At 36.2% G+C, this 21617-nt stretch overlaps 2 protein-coding genes across 7 annotated transcripts in view; one reads left to right on the plus strand and one right to left on the minus strand.

The window, feature by feature from the left end:
- The window catches only part of LOC144648597 (uncharacterized), a 701885-nt gene that overhangs the window by 521747 nt on the left and 158521 nt on the right, over window positions 1-21617 (plus strand).
- LOC144652584 (uncharacterized) lies at window positions 1439-21602 on the minus strand. 6 transcript variants are annotated; one of them, XM_078512662.1, is made up of 18 exons: window positions 21480-21602; window positions 17883-18006; window positions 17700-17759; window positions 17285-17333; window positions 14210-14251; window positions 9519-9600; window positions 9317-9420; window positions 8765-8860; window positions 8549-8632; window positions 7973-8002; window positions 6921-7002; window positions 5968-6192; window positions 5013-5091; window positions 4676-4717; window positions 4436-4540; window positions 3226-3288; window positions 2843-2885; window positions 1439-2721 (listed from the first exon to the last, which is right to left on the minus strand). In XM_078512662.1, exons 2-18 carry the CDS (start codon window positions 17960-17962, stop codon window positions 2626-2628), a joined length of 1362 nt encoding a protein of 453 aa, XP_078368788.1. In that variant the 5' UTR covers window positions 17963-18006; window positions 21480-21602; the 3' UTR covers window positions 1439-2625. The 6 variants fall into 6 exon arrangements, with proteins under 6 accessions (XP_078368788.1, XP_078368813.1, XP_078368773.1 ...); XM_078512687.1 differs by lacking the exon at window positions 21480-21602 and adding an exon at window positions 18973-19086; XM_078512647.1 differs by lacking the exon at window positions 21480-21602 and adding an exon at window positions 18101-18319.

Genomic DNA, 21617 nt, shown 5'->3' on the forward strand with positions numbered 1-21617 from the left:
CCCTACATTCTCTAGTTGTCCCGGGAGCAACTACAGCCTAGTCCCTAGGCGTTCTCTCTTGTTTTGGTGACTGTGCAAAGTGTGGGGCGGGAGCTGTGCTTTTTGGTGATGTCACTGCTCACAATGGAGCCAAGACAGACTAGGCTGGGAAAACTATTTTTTCCTTTTCGAATAGATTTCTGATGTCGCAACTCACCCTTGTTTTCTGTGAGTGTGATTGTCAACTTGACTGTAGCTTATTGACTATTAGCAATATCAGACAAGGAGCCTGAGTATTCAGTGAGAGAATAGTCAATGAGGCTCAGCTGAGTTGACTTTCACTCCTAGAAAACTAGAAAATGAGGGTGAGTAGCCTCCTCTGCAGGCAACACCCTTTGTTACGGAAGAGCTGGGACAGAGCAAAAAAGAAACTGGGACCAAGCAAAAAAAAAGACAAGGGGAAGATGATTGGTTGGATGGATGATTGGGAGATATTTCCCAGGCTTCCTCGTCCCCAGTCTTCCTCTCTACTAGTCCTAGTTTTCTCTCTTTCTCTGCTACCACAGGTATCCCAATATTAAGGATTAAAAGAAGTAGTAGTAGCCTGCGGAGGAGGCTAGAGGGTGAGAAGTACGGTTTTCATTGACATGCTTAAGGATTGCAGCCAATTTTATATACGCTTTTAAAAGTCAAAAATCAAGAATTTGTTATTTTCCCTTTTAGGAGCAATGTACATGAGATCATGTTCCAGCTGTGATAAGTAGAAACTCATTTCATGTTCTTTTGGAAATATCCAAATCTGATTGGTTCTCCCATTGTTTTCTATTCGCTAATAGAAAAGACAATAATTTATTCTAATTTTTGGATTGAAAGTGCATAAAATTGTAACTTTTGGACTGCAATCCTTTAGAGTTTCTACTTAGTCGAGGTGCAGCTGAGTTGACTAGTATTGCTCCTAGAAAATAAGGACAAGTAGTCTAATTATTAGACTACTTGTCCTCATTTTTTAGGAGCAATACTAGTCAACTCAGCTGCACCTCGACTATTCGCTCATAGAAAACTTGGGCTCGTAGTCTAATATTTACATAGATTGCTTATAAAAATGAGCTAAAGAAAGAGTATACCGGTACTCTGATTGGCTGAAACGTTTTTCATAAATTTTTAGAAACAGCTTTACTTCACACTTGCATTTGTTTCTATAAAAAGAACCTTCATTGTTTGGTATTTTTCCCTCACGTAAGTCCTTGCAGTTGCAATGTGAATGAAGCATGTACATGATACATGTAAGCCGTGTGCACGTGCTTCATTCAGCTATAATGGAGTTGAAAGTTCTGACCAATCATATGGTGTGCAATTCCAAGAACATTTTATAATTGGAAATAAACTGGGAAAGACCATTTTCTTATTCAAACAAATCATTTTATCTCAGTCAGTCAATAATCATAACTGCACTATACACTTCCATCCCATTACTGGTAATTCAATTTCTTTATTTAATTTCCAACACTATTCTTAATACACCAAATTTTATCTATTTTATCGATTTACATGTTCTTGATCCTCTTTTTGCTAAATTGACTGTCAATGCTAAAACATTATTTCTACATGCGAACATTCAGATAAAAGTTCACTTAATTTCCATTCCATTATTTTCTAGTACATAAAAATTTTCACACGGTACAAATTTAATTGGTTGAAACTTGATATAAAAAATGCACCACAATAAAATTACCCTAAAACCACATAATTATTCAATAATAAATATTAGAATAACCCTTCTAAGATATTACAATTTCAAAACTGCATGGTCTTTTGTGAAAAATTTTAATTTTGACAACAAATGCAGCTTGGCTGCTTTCAGTTAGAAACAACAATGCCTGCACTGCCGATTCTCAATGAATTTTTGTTTGAACAACTCGTCAGCCCTTTTTCACATTAAATTTCATTCATTTATAAATAGACCCAAGCAATATATTTACACTTTGCACTAGTTTGATCTGAAAGCTTTGCCTCAAACATCAAATATTCTCAGTAACAAATAAATATATACACACACTTCAAGTAAGAATTTTAGCTTTAACCAATTTAAATACAAAATAGTTTTTCTGTTGAATAAATATTTAGTGTAAAAAACTTATGGATCTGAAATAAATACACTGCTCTTAGGAAGAGTTGGTGGTGAATGATCAAAATACTTGAATGTACATTAACTTTCTTTGACAGACTCAGTTTCAAGCTGACATGTATTATAACTTGAATAGCTGGGGAGTAGTATTTTTTTTGGTGTTGTTTCTAAGAATTAATAACCTGCAAATTCTTGCAGTGCTATATGCAGTGGCAGACCAAGAGTTGCTCAAAGGATAGAAAGAGGAGAGGAGTGGGTTAGTAAAGATGGGGCAAATGACAGAGTGAAGGAAAATTTAGATGAAATGTTTTAGGCCTTGGGCCTAACATTTTGTATTAAACAAAAAGCACGACATGACGGCATTCAAACAACAGATTGACAAATCCTCACTTTTGTTTGTTTGGATTACAACAATCTGAAACTTGTTGATAAGTGATTTTACAAGGAATTACCAAAAAAAAGTACTTCTCCCCCTAAATGATTGGCCTTTAGATCAACTTTTTAAGAGTTTGTCCTTGGTCTCAAACTTGTACACACACATTGTTTTCAAGTAAAGTACAATTTCTACTCATATGAGCTTCTAGGTCGTCTTCCAACATCTTAAGTGTCTGTCGCACCTGCAAAACAAAAGATAGTCTCCCTTAAAATTGTATCAAAAATGACTTATTCTATAAGCGATGGTGTTGTCAGTTATGCTTTTCAGTTTTAGTTAAAATAATGCGTCAGAAAATAACATACCTGTGTTATGGCATTTAAATTGGCAGCTACTATTGTTTTAAACCTATGAAACAATATTGGAATAAAATAATGAATAAATGATAATAACATGTATAACAACATGACTGTACTTATTGATTGATGCCATAAGGCAACTTATTTGGAGGGGACTGGAGCCAGTTTGGGGAAAACACGAGAGAAGAATGGAGATTAGAAAGACCTCTCTCCCCTCTTTTCAGTTTTTGTTCCTTCTCTCTCCAGAGCTCTCTCTTCCTTACATTACTTTTAATATTATTAGTCTTTTTTTATTACACCAAAAGAAGGGAGGACTGTTGATGCACAGAGCCAAATATTTCTCAGAAAAACCTGTTCAATCTTGGGATTAAAAAGGTAAAAATTCTTACCTAACTACTTCTGCATCAAAAACGTCCTGACGGAGTTTCCAAAGTTGATACATAGATTGCCGACTAGAATTAAAAACAACAAAAAATTGTCAACACAAGATAACCTATCTATTTGTTTATTCAATAATAACCATATGTGCAACCTTCAATATGGGTGACACGGTGGGCTAATTGCTCTTAGAGCTTTGGACTCTAGGTCAAGAGTGTTCTGTACACATTTTCTGCTGCAGTAGAAGTCAAGCATCCCATTGAGGGCCCAGGGGGGGTACTCCGGCTTGTAAATGACGGGGATGATCGAAGGAATTTTTTGGGGGTTTGAAATTTTCGATTCCGGGTTTTTTTTGGGGGTTAGAAAATTTGGCAAGTATTTTTTTGGGTGACTTGATTTAAAAAGGGATTTTTGGGGGTATTAAAAACGAACTAAACTGCCTTGGTGCAGCCTTGGCATATTTATGGTATGATGAATAAACAAACACAAGCGTTTAATTTTTTATGGTTTTCTTTGTGTTATATTATTGCCCCTCCTGGCAATTTAAGGGTAATTTGACAAGGGATTTTTTGGGGGGTTATTTTTGGTCCAGGGATTTTTTTGGGTAATGTCGGAAGACTTAGGGATTTTTTTGGGTCCTGAGTTTTGCCTCCATTCGATCATCCCCGTCATTTACAAGCCGGAGTACCCCCCCCCCTGGGATTGAGGGACAGAAGCAATATTCGTTGATTGCTTCATGTGATAACAGTAAATGGATCCAGAGCTGTTATTACCAGTGTCAGTGAGCTGTCTGACTCCTCCAATCTCAAGCTGCAGTAGAATGTTTGGAATTCACCTCAAAAGTACCAAAATCACACACTCCATACACGGATCCAGAGTTTCAGAGTTCCGGTCTAAATTCAAAAGAAAAGTGAGCACTCATTAAGTCAGGCTATTGTGTTTTGCGATGTTAAACAATGGTCTGACTTAATGAGTGCTCACTTTCTCTTTGAATTAGGACTGGAAGTCTGAAACTCTGGATCCGTGTATTCTTAAAGGTGACCCTAATACCCTCTCTTCCCTCACTCAAACACAGAACAGTGAAAGACTGGACAACAGTTATCAGTCTCCCTCATTTTGATCATGACCAACCAATCCTCCCAAGACTTTGTCACAAATTAAAGTACAAGCGCTGACAATTAAAAATCTATTTATAAAATAACAAAGCAGTGAAAAACTTACAGAAGAATCTTTTCGGGAGGATATGATGTCTGTGCCATGATTTTTGGTTCCAATATGGAAAGACGATGTAACAGGAATAAACTGCACATCATTAAACAGATTATTCTGAAACCACAAAAAAGAAGTTTTATCATTAATACTGCAGCAATAAAATTTGCAAGACAAATTTTATTTCAATTTTATCTGAGCTGTACGTACTGAACTTACAGATATTGTCAATTCATTTTTGTTAATACTTACAAAAAAGAAGTAACAATATAAAATAGCTGTTCCCTTGTAAGTCTAGAAAAGAAAAAAAAGGTTATAATCAATGTTAGCTTCACTTTACAGTTTGATTATTAAGCAATAAACCACACAGTCATGGTTTATTTCCTAGCCAACCTGTGCAAAATGTTGGAAGACGATGAGAGACTGAAATTCGCAAGCCAAGGTAAGTCGTGTTTTACTGTACAAGTTTGAAAGTTATACATGTATTCAACCCTCCAAGTTTATTTGTTTTCCTTAGTGGCCATTTGGCCACCAACTACTCAAGTTTTGGTCGCCAGTGAAAATTTTTAATTTTTTGGCATTTACCCACCTTTGAACTAATCGCAGGCTAACTTGAAAATATGAATATACTGTTTCTGCTAATGAAGCCAAAAGCATTGCAACACCAGCTGAAAAAATAGACAGACATAAATAAACAAACAAACAAACAAACAAACAAATAAATAAACAAAAAATACAGAACAATCCAGATTTCTTGAACCTCCAGGGGAGACGAAAATTGCTTCGAGGCATTGGGAGGCTTGAGAAATCAGGGGTAAAATTACAGAGAGGTTCTACTAAAGGGAAACAAAAATTGGTTCAAGAAATCGGGAGTTTTGAGAAACCAAGGGTTTGAGAAATCAGGATTCTACTGTGGCAAGTCACTTTAGTCATTCTCGTCCCCATAGCCCTTTCGTTTCTCTTAGCCGGCTTGGCACGAGAAAACGGAGGGCTCTGGGGACATAGGATTTTTGAATTAATTCGAATTTTTTTGATTGGCTGTTTGGAACAAAGAATTCCCAAACGGAAGTCGAAAACCAAACGACTCTCTCATACATTCTTTTGAAACGTCATGACTGCATACATGAAGACCGGAAGTCCTAGAATCTAGGACTGGAAATTCTGTGTCCCCAGAGCCCTTCGTTTCCTCGTGCCAAGGCCCAGCCTGCTAAGAGAAACAAAAGGGCTATGGGGACGAGAATGCACTTTAGTCTGATTGACATTGAAATATAAAGAATAACTAGGTACAGTACAGTCATGTTGGATCGCCCAAGAGTATAAATAGGTAATGGTAGCAAACCTTATAGAAATGTGATCAAATTCTGGGGCATAAAGGTGTGACTGACCTGCGTCCCACTCAGTAGAAGAACCAATACTCATATGCACTTCATGCTATAGAAACCACCCTTGAAGTACTAAGGGTGCAGCACAGAGTTATTGACGTAGACAAATAATTAAGTATATATTTTAAGCTTTAAGGTGGCTTTTTTATTGTGAATCCTTACCACAGCTGGTAATCCTTGCAGGCTCCTCAGAGGGTTGGTCTATCTCATTGAAAGGTAACACATGGGTACTTCTTGTATTCGTCACAGTCTGTCCTTGTTCTGTTGGGTCTTTATCATGTGATAGCTTCTCTGTTGATGTTTGTCTTGCTTGTTGGCACTTGCTACATACTACAGCTGGGTCCTCTCCAGGTTCAGCAGTACAGCATGAATGACCTGCATTCAGCTCTGAAAAGAAAAATTAAAAAATCAACTTCACAGTCTGAAACTTATTTTTTGAAACAATATATACAGGGCTGCAAATAATTTTTTCACTTGAAAGGACATTGTCCTACTACGACACCATCTTGGTCGGACAAAACAAAATTGTGATTGGACACCACCAAAAACAAAAGGTTGTCTATGAATTTTACCACTTACAAGTTATCACTTATGATTTATGATAAAATTAAAATTGTCCGGACATCGTCCGACCACAATTCGGATTTCGTGGGACATGAGCAAATTTTGGTTGACCAATGTCCGATGGCCGACTGTTATTTACAGCCTTGCAATACTATATCAGCCTGTAGTGTTCAATAATTAAGCTCCCAGACATGACATTTAAGAGGCTTACAGAATTAAATACCTGGCCTCAGTTAGCATTTAAGTAATAAAAACAACATCTAAAATTCATGAGCAATTTTTTTTTCTTTCACAATAGCTAATAATAGCCCTCTTTAGCTTTGTTTGTCTGTTGTCCCATTTCAGACCACATGATGTTACCCTTGAGAAAAAATCTTACCTCTCTTAAATTCAAACAAATTCACATGAATATGAATTGAATAATTTCCCAATATACAACTTTAGGAACAATTCTCTAAGGAAACATCACATGATCTGAAATGGGCAAGTTACATTGTAGCTAGCGAGGTCTATTTATGATTGAAAGGTTGCAAAAAAATCTATCAACTAACCATTGTGTTCTTCTGTATTCTGTACATCACCTTCGTCTTCCAACATTTCCTGGGCTTCAGAGGGAGAACCACTTTCAGGTTTCTAGGGGACAGGGGCAAACATGAAAATTAACACAAAAGGAAGCGGGACATGTTATGTGTTACCAAATGAAAGTTACTCTAACTTGAGCTCCTAGCCAAAGTTATGTATTGTAGTCTTGAAAAACCAGTGGAGTATGTACATTCGCAATAATGAACTAGCTGTTATACCCGCTTTCTGAGTGTTGTGTGCGTAGCTATCTTTCTACATCCATCTTTGGTATCATTTTTTAACAGCTTCTTCAACAAGCTGTTTGAAATGAGCCAAACAAAAATCGATGTATACCGTTGTTGGTCTCATGCAAATGAGCCCACAAGGTCAGAAGGTCATGCTAGTGGGCTGTGATTGGCGGATTTCAATCTGTGTTGTTTGTTTAGCACGTCAAATGATGGATGTCGACAGAAAGCGGCTTATATATATATGCAGGTAACACGTTTATGAAGACTTGAACATTCGCAATGAAATTTGATCTTACCGGTAAATCAAATTTTGGTAAAATTTGGATTAAAAAGGTCTTACACGACCAGTCAGACATGTCAACATTTGGCCAAAGGTTTCCCAAAACTTTGGTAAAATGGTGGCAGCAACATTTCTTCCTGTGACCCTTCACCTCTTGTGTTTTTCAAAACAAAACCAGATACACCTCAGTTCAACCATGCCAGTTGCATGCAAGCATTTGTTATTAAAAAAAACTCTATTTTTTAATTCTAATAGAACATTCTTTAAAATGAAGCTTTAAATTTACTGGTACTGGTAAAGGTATCTGGCGGTGTATTTTATTGGAAAAGATAATTAAAAGCTTAATATTAGAAATAGGCAAATGAATGAACAAAAATATAATATTTCAATTGATAAAATATTCTTTAAATGTCTAATATGGAAACTTGTACAGCATGTTATGAAGTCAAAATGTACAGTTATGAACCATATAATTTAATTTATTTTATTTTCATTTTATAAAATAACAAATCACCTGATTATCCTCCGCCGATCTCTCTGTCTTCTGAATGAACAAATCAAATTTAACTTTTTTTTAAAACATTAATCTGACTAACATTAAAAGAAACTTACAGCCCTGTTTTAATTATCAGTCAGAGTAGTTTTAATATATCTTCCTGATCTGAGTTTAATGCTTTAATACTGGCTAAAAACTTTTAAACTTTTTTTTAAATTTTATACTTTAATTTCAACTTTTAAAAGTTATCATTAATAGTTGTGACTTTTAAATGGTATTTGAGAACTTAAGAGCATTTCAGTCACAAGTCTTTTAAATTTTAGTTGCTGTCTGCTACATGATCGTAATGAGAAGGAAGCATTTCTTAAATAATTAATATAACAATTCTGTTTTCTACTATTTTTTAGTTTGAGTTAATAGAATTATTATAAATTTTTTTAATGAAATAATTCACTTTAGAATTAATATTTTTTTATTTATTTTTTTATTTATAATAATTATGATAACTGGTAATCATATTAAAAAGAACAACAATAAATAACAGCAATAAAAAACATTTTTCTGGTGGCCATAAATATACATTATAATACTGACCTGGTTTTTGGCCTTAATTTCATCCCATACTTGAAGAAGCAGCTTGTACACAGTTTCTCTGGACAAGAATGACGAGAAGAAGTGCTGCAAAAGCAGGCGAAATATTTCATTAAGTTGACCTCCATGCTATCTTTCAGAATTCTCTTAGTCTATACCAAAACATTTACAGATTTTCAGTTCGAACAGTATTGTTTGTATTGCAGAGTATTTACTGACCTTTTCTTCATCAGTGCAGATAAGTATTGCATTTGGCACAACATACGCTGTTTTCTCTCTTGTTATGGACTGGATCTTGGTGCAGTCTATTGTCACCTAAAACATGATACAATAAAACAACACGGTTAAAGTAAAGATACATGTACATGAGGGCAAAACTAGCAAACACAGGGGAGGGGTCAAGATTTTGGTTGCTGGTTCACAGACGGACTAAACAGTCAACTCTCGCCTTGCGGACACCCCGCTATTGCGGACACTCGCTATTACCGACAAAATCCAAATCCCCGGCGATAGAGGTTTGACTGGAAATGACTCCCGCTATAATGGACACTAAACGATGCCCCGAGTGTGTCCGCTATAACGAGAGTTGACTGTACCGGGGTTTAGTTTAATGTCTGCAACGCAGGCCAACCATATAACTGTGTCTGCCATAATTTTGAATTCCAACATCGTGATTTTGTGGCAAACAATCAAGTTATTTGCCAATGCTGAAATCAGATCTTCAACACATAATATAAGTTAGATAACAACAAAATCTTGTATACATCTTACCTGTGTTTCCCATCCAAATATATTTGAATAGAAACAAAACCACCCTTGTGCGATATAGATTCTTCCTTGAAGCAGAATTTCACGGCTTAATGCACAGGAGAAATCTAAAAAAAATATGAATTGACACCTTTAAAATGATGAATCTTTGAAAAATTATGCTGACCAGCAACAATTATAATTTGAGTTAGAAATTTATACTGACCATTTATTGGGAATTGGTCCATTGGAACACTTTTGAAGAGACGATGGAATTCTTCATAAGGAGTCCGTGTCGACAATAGAGACTGCAAGTGACCAAAAACATTGTCATTTATTTAACAGATTACAAAAAGTACTGCACTGTATAGGTCAGTGTGCTTGACTGCTCAGTATTGGTTAGCTCAGTTGGTAGAGCCCCGGACTGCTGTGCGGGAGGTCGTGGGTTCGAACCCCAGACCGGACCAACACTCAGGGTCTTAAAATAACTGAGGAGAATGTGCTGCCTTTGTAATTACATCTGCAAATGGTAAAGACATTCTAGTCTTCTCGGAAAAGGACGATAAACCGTAGATCCGGTCTCCTGTATCTTCAGTCTTTATATCACAGGGGACATTAAAGAACCCACACACTATTCGCAAAGAGTAGGGCATGAAGCTCCCGGTGTTGTGGTCTGGCCTTGTGTAGTGAATTACAGTATGTGTACAGCGCATTTGAACATATATATATGTGACCCTCCACGGGAAAACAGTGAAAGGGGGGGGGGGGGGATATGAAAAATGCGCTATATAAATTGATTACCATTATCATTATCATTATTATTAAAAATTTAATGGTGGAAAAAGTGGCAGAGATGAGGGGAAGCCTGGAACCAAGTGGCCCATATTGCCGGAGCTTATCCAGGTTTTGACAGCATTAAGCGGCTAGGAATATTTGATTTCTATTCCCCCTGAATGGGATGCTAGTCCATCGCAGGGTCCCCCCTCCCAGCATTATGTCGCCGGTACCCATTTATACACCTGGGTGGAGAGAGGCACTATGAGAGTAAAGTGTCTTGCCCAAGAACACAACACGGCCAGGACTCGAACCCAGACCGCTCGATCCGGAGTCCGGTGCACTAACCATTAGGCCACGGCGCCTCCCACAACAAGGTAACAATTTTTTATATTGCAGTAACCTTAAAAATACATGCAGAATAATATATAGCATTATATAGTTGTTACTAACTTAGGAGTTATGATCGACCTTATGGTTCTTGTATAGCACATTTAGAGAGCGCTTCACAATTAGAGTTACAGGATGAAATTGGACATCAGCATATCAGGCGCCTTTCGCAGCCGCTATTCGTTTATGTATATTCATTGAGTATTTTTTATTAAAGCACTAAAGCTGCCATTAAAAGCAGCTGTTACCCAACTGAGGTCAGACTTCTTTCTCATGTCAGAAAATTTGAAATGTTTACCACAAAATTCTTAATGATTTCAAAAGCAATAATGTTCTAGAGTAATTATTGAAACTGCATTGGAAACTGACTTGACAATTCAATATTAAACTTAAGACATCTGAGTGATGTATTAAAAAATGACATAATATTTTTTTGGACGGGTAAAACTTCCTCCATTAAGATCTAAAATATTAAAAGGCTTAACCCAAAAATAAAGTTTCACCTCCAACTATTAAATGTTTGAGTGATATTTATGTAAATGTGTTATATTTTTATAAGAATAGCACAATTTCGTATATGGCTAAAAAAATTGTATGGACAACTTTATATCTTCCTGAAATTTCAGAACAGATGTTAAGGACAAATTCTTAATTATTCCACGTTCACATGCAATTGTTTTCTAAATAATACCACAAGATTAGAACTTGTGCTCCCAATACATGACAGTTCTGAGCTAAGTTATGAGAACTGGTAATTTTATGATGCGGTCAGCTGTCTTTCTATCCTTCATATAAACCAAAAAATAATTATAATAAATTGATAAATTAAAATAAAAGTAAAAACAGCAATGCAATATTAAGAGAAATTCAAAACATCAAGCTAAAAATATAGACTATAAGTAAACTGCATCACTAGTTTGAAATAAGTAAACTTGAATGCCAAGAATTTAAGAGTTATTGACAGAAGAAACTTTGTGTTTACATTTAAGTATAGCAGGTAGGTTTTGAGGAATCTGAATACGACAATTTAAGCCTTTAATACTGCATTCAGGCTATGATTGCAACAATTTTTCACATGGCAGCGTGAATTGAGTCTAGAAGAATTTTTTTAAAATTTTGAAATTAATTCCAAGTGTATAAACTGAAGCTTTGTTCAACCTTTTTGTGTAAATTATACAAGAATCCACAACCTAAAATGCACTTATTCATAACAATGTGTGCATAAATACTTCATGGTAAATGTCTCATCGCTAAAAGAACTTTTTTGTAGAAGCCTCACATGCGGGCAAATTAAATTTATACTTGTCTTGCAGAGATCACATAAAATGCACCAGAAGAACAGATTTGAATCAAAGAAATGTTTTTTAATGTTCTGAAATGTGGATAGCACAGCTTACATGATTAAAGTTTCTCCTCTTTAATAAATTATTCACCAGGCTGCAATCTAGCAGAATTGATACCCAAACCATTCTCAAAATGAGTTTCTAGCAATTTTACAAATCACACCGCAGCGCACCGCAAATTTATAAGGAGCATAAGTCACAAATCCAGATGCTTACAAGTAATTTACATTTTTTATATTAAAACTAGCTGTCAGACAAGTATGTTAAATTTCCAAAACCATGGAGCAGCACTTGAATGCGCTGTGACATTCTCATTTTTGCCGAGAGTAAGTCAGCCAGTCTGTTATATCTAATTTTCACAGGATAACAACTAAAATTTGCTATCTTTAGTTACAGCTGGTACATGTGAACATTTTGATATATATGGATATATAGAGTGACGAAATAAAAATATGAACGTATTTTTTGAGGTTTCACAAACTGTGCTTGCAAGTGTTCTAGAAATACTGAAAAAAGACTCAGTGCTACAAACAGATTCTAATTCTAAGCCTTGACAGAAGAACAAGCCAGCCAGATCTTTGTGCAAATTTCAGGTAGAATAAAACATCTTCCATCTGCGCGGAAACATAATGGTTTTGCGTAAACAGGAAATACTGTATTTAATTTACCCATCTGTTCTGTGAATTTGCTCCTTTCCTTCTCCCTTTGTTGGCAATCTGAAAGCTATCATCTTTAGATCTACCAAACACTGAATTCCGTCTTCTTAATTTTCTCTTGTTTGGATTCATACTACTTGGGCCAAAACTCTTCTGTATTTCCTCGCAGTTAATTGACATGTAAGATACATGATGTAGACCCACTCAAAATGATAGACAAGCTTAGTCCAAATTATTTCACAAGCAGACGATGATTTATTCAAATCCTAAAATAACCTCTGTCAGTAGAAACAGACCACAGAGGGAATGGAATGCCTCTGATTGGCTAAAAACAATTGCAGGTGAAGATAAATGATAGGTAGACACATTCATGAAGTAAATTGTTTTGAGCAAGAAAGAACCCAATGGAAACCCTGGTAGGTTTCAACAAAAAACGAAAAACAACTGTTGTGTTAAGAGTCGACGTCAAACAAATATCCATGTATCACTGTTTGCAAAGAATCAATCCACAAATGACATTGTAAAGCTCCCATCACTAACAACAGTGTAAATAAATTCATGAAATACCTTCTGAATTTATTAACTAGGATTTTGACAGTACACATTAGATTCAAATCCATTGAACCAGCACCAATAAGAACTTTTTAGCAGAATAGTTCTTTCTATACATGTGAAGGACAAGTAAAATTAAAATGCAAATTTTCTTCATTTTGTGGAAGTAATTTGTTATCATGTTAAAAACACCTGCCAATAATAATATTGCATCAATGATTCATTACTTTTCATAATTATCTCGGACAGCTAGAAAACCAAGTGTCTTAGCTTTTGCTTGCCTGTAAATTACAACCAAAACTCTGAACATACTTCTGCTTCAACTTTAACTAAGTGAGGCTCAAATATTAGGGCTGGCTCTGTTTATTATTTTAGCAATAAACAGAATACAAGTTATGATTACTTGAACATCCAAATATAAAAGGGAAAAACGAAAATAGGAGCCTGTTTAAGAAACAAAATAGCCTAATTTCCCAGTAAATACAGTCCAATTACAGACCTTTTTAGGCTAGCTTGGAAAAATTGGAAAAATGCAGGAACTCTGTAAGTATATATCGACTAATTGACTTTGTGGTGAAAAAAGTGTTTAACTTCTAACATTGGTTTTAATTAGCACAATCAATACAATTTTTGCACATTGGTATTAACACATATTCTCAGTAAATAATAATTATATAAGATTAGTCCAAAGTCACTGTTAAGTGCCAAATATTAATCCAGGTTTTCAACAGTTTACTTGACATTAATTTCAAAGTCAAAACTTTTCTCCCTGAAAAGAAAAGGGTCTAGTCGGAAAGACGCTGGCAGCGCCTTACTTTCATTTAAATTAAAATTTTAGCTTTGGATATTTCTTGTTTCATACCAACCACATCATCGCTCAATAGTCACTTACCACAATGGCTCGTAATTATCATTTTTTTACAGCACTTGTCACTTGACTGCGTGGTTCCGGAAAATGTCCATACACTCTCCAAAGAAGGGTTTGAAAATTCCCGGGGATGGTAGGGGTCTCAAAGGACAAAAACTTTAATAAGAAAATGTTTGAAAGCTAATTGGAATTTCCAGAGGGGTGGGTGGGAGGGTCTTAGGAAAAATCCCTTCCTTGCATTGGGGGAGGTATGGAAATTTATGTCACTTCACAATGGGACACCCTGGCTAAATAAAGCTTGCCTACCAACTTGCTGTATAAAGTACTGACTCACCCTTAAGAAGTTTGGTGTCCGATCTGGCTTGATTAGTTGCGACTGTGACAGAGAGAAAAAGAAACAAAATTTTTAATTATTGATAAAGATGAAAATAATGTTCATTTGTTACAAGCATGCATGGGACAAAGAAAAACTATATTAAGTCCCGGACAGGATTTAAACTCATGACCTCCAGATACTGGTTGGTTGGTCTACTAGATGAGCTATAGACTGAGATACTCTTGTTGAGCTAGGCCATTTTTATTATACAATTATAGTAAGGCTGAGAATCAAAACATTTAATCGCACCATGACATACTGGTTGTACACTGTAAAACATTTTGTAGTGGAACATCATGTAACCATAGAAAGTTGTCTGATATCAGGGAAATGGCTTTAATATAACAACTATAAAATCATTTCTTAAGGCTTAACTCTGCCATCTCTAAATACTCAACTTTATGCTACAATAATCTTAACTAATCCCATTTAAGACCTTTTGAATATTGCCAGTAATGCCTAGCCAGGTTTTAATTATCTTTCTAATTTGCTTCTTTGATGGATATAAAGATGTTTTGATTCGAGTTTGCAAGATATAACTATTCATTTTTTGTGTTTATTCATTTTTAGTTTTTTTCTGAGTTAACAAGATATAAACATTTTTTCCCACAAATTCTCACTCGTCAATTAATTTAATCTAAACTGGCTCACATGAACCTCCTGTAGCTCAGTGGCAGAGCACTGACTGGTATGACAGAAAGTTGTGCAGGTGTGACTTCTGTTAGGAGAACTACCTCACAATTAGGATTGGTTCTGTGTGTCTTTTATAAATTTACCATAAATCATTTGCTAATATGTATTCAGTTAATCTGACACACAAAAAGAACCTATTATAGATGATTCACTTATAATCTATTCACCCTGCAAATTCAAGCAACAGATTAACTTTAATAAGTTATTTAAGTGATAGATAACTCAGGCCTTGATAACACAAAACTCATCATGGTTAACATTTATTAGGTCTGCAGTTACGAATGGACCTCGCTTAAGTTCAACAAAATAAACATTACAGGTGTACACATATTATCAAGTTTTCTATTTTTAAACCATACGTGACCATACATCAATGAAAACAACATACTTAGAGGAAAGAATTAGAAAAATTTCTGCCCTGACGTGCAGTGTTATTTCCCAATGAAGTGTATAACACTTCAATCAATTTGTTGACAATGGCTTCCTTAATGCCCCAGGAAAAAAGGAAGTTACAGTTTACACAAAACATTTTAGTTAAGCCAATATTGAATGGTGAATATACATTTTCAGAGTGACCCAAAACTTGAATGTGTTTTAAGACTACTTTAATTAACTGAACAACACATTTCCAAAAGTACAGGCATAGGTATGCTACGCAATCTGGTAATTCTTGTGTTTTGTGACAGTTAAACTGACTTGCTTATGAAAAACAAGCACTCCCATAGGAAGAATGAAACTAAACTCTTTCAACTGGCATAATTTATACGTTCAGTGGACTTTACAGGGTTAAATTTGTTGACATCATTGTTTACATCCTCGATGTTGAAATTATTTCTCCTGGTTTATAAAGAGATATTCATTCTATAAGAAAGAACGTGGAAAATTTAGCTTCAACAGTGCCAAATTTGAAATGATAACATTCAAAATCTGCTTCAAATGAGATAATAATAATAAATTATAATAGTAAATTTTTTATTTACGTGGCCAAGAACCCATATATATACTACTCCACAGTTGAAACATTTACAGACATTTGTATAACGAGTGGCAGTTCTTGCCACCAAGCTATACAAACACCTGTATAAAGTTTGACGTTCTTCTTGAAACAGTTGTCTATTCTTTCAGTATTCAATATTCATTTAATACTAAATGACACAGATGCTATCTTGAAAGTGAGATCTCTGAAACTGACTTGACAAAGTTTCATTTTCAGTAAATTTATATCAATGAGGAGATCAAAAAACTCTTAACTTAAACAAAGGTCGCCCTACATGGAAGTTTGGACAGTCAAACCCTTCTTTAGTGTTTTAAATCTCTTATAATCTAAAGAGACTGTCCTATTATATTTACTCCACATGAAGAATATCAGCAATTACTTTATCCCAAGGAAGCCAAATTACTATGAGTGAAACCAAAAGGGAACAACTCCCTTGGAAATAAAGTTAATCCCTTTAGTTGGGAATTAACTTGTCTATGGATGGTTTAAATCTCATTTCAAACTCTTCCACGGCCTTGTAGGGGGGCTGTAGTTTGTGAGCTATCTCATAACACAGTCCAATTAAGGCTGGCCAAATGTTCAAACGTGCAGCAATAATTAACAAACTTTCCTTAGAAAAACTCAAAAGCTATGTTCCCACATTTGTTGACACCCATTCCACAACGACAAATTAAAAGCAAATTGCATTAACGCGTTAACGTGTTACTTGTAAACATTGATATCTACAAACCACAAAACCACGCTCATTAATTAAACGGACTTTGTAAATGTGCTAATTAATCATGCAATCATGTTCTTTCATACCTTATCACAAGAAGAGAGTGATTTTAACTTCATCATGTCTTGAAAAATCCATGGAACGTATTGGATTTTTCGTGTCAACTTTTTGTAGGTCTTCGATTTCCCGGAAAGCCCGATTTTCCGTCTTTTCACGTGATTTTCGCTACATCGCTCCATTATCAATACACACAGGTGTTTGGCAACGGCGCAAACAATTGTAAACTACAGAATTATGAGCGTTTAGATGCGTCGAAAACTGGCAGGAACGAAGAGAAGTTATCTAACAGCTACAAAGGCAATTCTGCCTGCATTCTGTGATCGCTTCTTTTAAGAGGATTAAGAAAGATCAACAAGCCAGCGTCTCGCACTACACGCTCGAAGCTATTTGCTTACGATCGAATGATCTGAATGATTTGACCTGACATCACCTCAGCTGATATATCGTGGATCGCGCGATCACTCCAGACAATGGCTGTCACGGACCAATTTACTTCCGGTTAACATGGGCTTCGATTTCGGTTACAAAGTGAATTAAAACTGAAAATTACTTGACTCACACTTACTTGTGATAGTGAAATAGAGTTGTCATCCACATCTGACTGCGATTTTTCACTGAGAGGTCAGGAGAAAACGAAACAAAGTTAATTACACCCCCCACAAAACTTCTTGGAACGTGACGGAAAATCTATTGCGTCACAACGTAAACTTTGACTGAAATGCCCTGAAACTTTGCGGAAAACTGTGAAAGGAAAACAACTTGTCAAGAAAATTTCACTTCTCCCCGAAAGGTGTGAAAAATTTTTTTTTTTTGCACAAGTCAAAGATTGCATTTACAAGCTTGATATATTTAATTGAATTCCAATAACATTTGCATACAAATTTTCCGTAGCACGCAGAAAAGTCAATGAACTGTATTAAAAGCCGTGTGGAAACTTTGATCGTGATTTATACACAAATCAGTTTACAAATTAAACGAACCTTTTAATTCTTCCTCTGCAATCTACCTCGGGAATTTCGCCATTTACTTCATCTGCAAACCTGAAAATTATAGAAATAATCGACCAGAAGCTTTGTAAACAATACGGTGCCAACACAGTGAAATTGACACGTTTTAAATTGGCTAAATTAGCATAAGAGAAGTCTCTCCTAGCAATCGCTTACGTTTCGAACTCATTGATTGAGCAACTCATCGAGCTTGTGGACTCGTTGACTTCTCCTTCTGTTCCTGAAGCGTTATCCATTGGGAGACACCGGTGCGGAATGGGATTTGGGCGACTTTCTTTTTCTACAAATAAAACAACAAAGAAAAAAAAAACATCACATCGAATGTCCATTCCCGCGAAGCTCGCGCGCAGTGTGACATGTAACGCATTTCTCACTTTTGACACTTTTTCTTCGCCTTTTTTTGCCAAGGCTTGGCTTCTTTACATGAAAAATTTTCATTTGCAGCACAGCTAACTTCATCTTTCTTGTGATACCGTGAGCAATTCGAGTCATCTGCTCAAGTACTGAACATTGCGGAACTCTATGCTTCAGAGACGAGGAAATAAATAATTCAGCCGGCCCTGTACGTGTGTTATCACACATCTACACGCGGAATATGATTTCAGCTTTTCGCGGAAAAGCGGAAGTTGATATAAGAATGACGCGTGTACTCTGCATTCAATAAATACCGGGATGAACTCTTGACAAGGGCATTCGTCCATATCAACTCCTTGGGGATGCAAATTATTCATTTTATGTCCTGCACGCGATTGTCTGAGCTTCAAGCAATTTCATGTTCTTCGCGTTGTTGATGTGTTGACAGATACTCCTGGTGTTGATAACCAAACTTCGATTCTAAACAAACCGAATGGCCATCGAAAAATCATCCATTCCATAGTGATATACGACATATACAAATGCAGTTTAGAACAACTAAATCAGGTTTACAGACCTAAACCATGGCAGCGGTTCGTAATTATAATTATGAACGGGCGACGAAACTTCACAGCGCGTACGGTCGATAAAGTTTATTTACATTTAGTTATTTAGATACCGCTCGCTCTTTTCCTTTCCCTGAATCTAACCATTTAAAGCCTTAACTTCAAATTTGAATAATATCGAAAGAATCGATTGAAGAAATACAGTATAGCGAAACGCTAGCCGGGCAATCTAACACAGCAAAGTGTATTTTAAAAAAATCGCCGGCTATTAAAGTTTTACTGGTATTTAAAGACGCCCAGAATGTTACGAGAATCGAAAAACTCACCGTAAAGAATACGACCTTTTTCAGCAGTTCCAAAAAGCCCTGGAAAGGTTCCTAATCCCCTAAAACACTTCAGCGAGCATTCAGGAATCAAGATGGACGATTGTGAAAGGAAAAAGTTACTTCATTTCGAATGCGGGCTTTCCCCTGATTGGCCGGTTTTGACAGAGCGACAAATAACCCTCTGTCGCGCTGTAAGAACAGGTGGTAGGACACAAAGACAACTACAGTTTTCAGCGGTATATTTACCCGGTATTTTATTCCGTAGCGTAAATAACACTCGCTGGGTGTTTAATATGCAAATTCTGAAAGATTTATTTTGAGGACTGTGTGCATAACGGATAACTAGAATGGACTTCTTTCACGCTAATAATGCAGTCAATATAATTAATTTGGTCGCTTATGAGAATTGTCAGGGTATTTTAACGGAAAACAGACAGCGGTAAATCTGTAGTCTTAATACGCAACAGCCCTTCATTTTCATTACACTTTAATGACAAAAAACTATTATTCTACAAGTAGGGGTTGGATAATGAATAAATACGTGATGATAGATAGCCAATAAGGAGCTGGTTACAATCATCTCATATCTCTACAAGCGTGAGTGGCTTAGAATAATTTTCTTTTATTAAAAACAAACACAAAATATCACTGGATCTTGCTAACTTAATTTTGCAAAATAAGGAGACGATATAAAAGTCCATATTTGTTGGCATGGCTGAGATCCAGTTATTTACAAGCCAATCAAAACTGGATATGCACTTTGCAAAGGCTCCAGTTTTAATAATACAGTTGAACCTCTCTACAGTTCGTGTGCAACAAACAGAGCAGCAAAAGTTGGCTGCTGCAGGCTGATCTACATGTAAGTGTTACCAGTATTCAGTCTTACTATCGAATGCTATTCAGGCTACCCAAAGTGAAAGTCTACAAGTCTGCATTTGTTACACTCTGCTTTACAATGGCCACCTTGGAGCAGAATTAACTGGCCATTACATACAGAGGTGGCTGGTGTAAGGTGATTGCAATAAAAGTAAATCATAGAGATTGGTGTGTGGTCAGGATGAAATTTCTTGGCTGTTCATTACTGGAAGTTTGACTGTACTAAACAAAAAAATCAAATCTTACTACTTATTCTACTCTGGCAGAAGCCGCCTGTAGACACAGATGCTCCTTTGGCTCGTTAAACATTCCCTGATGAGCCCACTAAAGCGATGCATTAGATTACACACTGAGAAGGGTAACAAGACAGAATTTTTTCGAGGGTGTCCTGAAAATCTGAAATTTCTACAACTGTATTCAACAAGTGACATGAACCCATTCAAAGAGACGAAGACATCTTTAATGATGGAGAGTATGAAATTCTAATGTTGGTGAGGATAAAGTCGCAATAGTGCTGTGAGGTACATTTGTACCTTGCAATGTACAAGGATCCCATTTAGGGGGAGTAGCATAAGTCATAGCCACATCATGCTATGGAAACCAGGATGAGCCCAGGCACTTGTGGGCCACTTGGCTTGCTTGTAGACTTTACCAGCCTTACGTACTGATGCATTAAGGATGCCTCACTAAGTCTTGTGTGAGACTTGCACACTACCGCTGGACCTTTCCACAACACCCACCTGTGGCTGTTGTTGGAATGTGTACAAGTTGGTGCACAAAAATCCTGGCATTCATAGAAAGATAACCCTTAGTAAATGTTCAACAACTCAACTTGGTAAAAGAGGAAGGGAAATGAACATTCTCTGGTCACAGAACAGACACATTCAAAGTAAATTGCTACTCGATAGAGGCTAAGAGGATGATACAATGCTGATTTTGTTAGGTCTCCAACTAGAGCTCAGTATTACTGTATCCAAATTCACAACTTGCCCCAACTTCTAGCCCTCTACTGCCACAATTTCCTACGACATAAAGTCACTGTCTAAATTTTGTTGCGCTTCAGCAGCACATCTGGCTTATTTGGCCTTGCCATCCAAATACAAACCGTGGCATGGTTCAACCAAATTCACCCAAAATGCCATCAAAGCATAACAAAAAAGAAACAATAAGGTATAAATATCACTTTCGATAATTTGGCCGATGCCAATCGATATCAATTAACTAACCATCATCGATTGATATCGATTGATTGATTGATTGATTTCCGATCATCGATTTTCATCGATTGGCCAGGCCGGGCGGAAACCAGAATAAGCTCCCGCTCCAATGCAGACTTTACCTTTCTGATTTAATATCTACATGCATGATGAATGGACCAGAGATACAAAAAATACACTGACCATTTTGTCCGCTAAATATCAAAGAAAAACTTTACCATCCCTACCACTGAAACGTTTTCAACGCGAACAAGAGCGACTGAAAGCCCTGAAAGCCCCACAAAACCACAAGGAAAAAAGGGAGAAAAAGAAACGAAAAATAAAAGCACAATCTGCAGAAGCTTCGATTCATGAGTGTTTATCTATGAAATAGTAAAAGATTATAAATAATTTAGATTGACCAACGCTATTTACCTTTTTCTCTTCACATTTGATTCCATCGTAGAGTTATAAACTTCAGCCTCTTTTGCAATTCCATGGAATGCAATTTTAAACAAAACAGACGAACACGGGTTCCGTGAAAAGCCCGGCGAAGGAACCCGGCGAAGTCTG

Source organism: Oculina patagonica, chromosome 1, assembly GCF_052425735.1.
Source record: "Oculina patagonica isolate OP01 chromosome 1, crgOcupat, whole genome shotgun sequence".
In the NCBI taxonomy this organism is placed as follows: Eukaryota; Metazoa; Cnidaria; class Anthozoa; order Scleractinia; family Oculinidae; genus Oculina; species Oculina patagonica.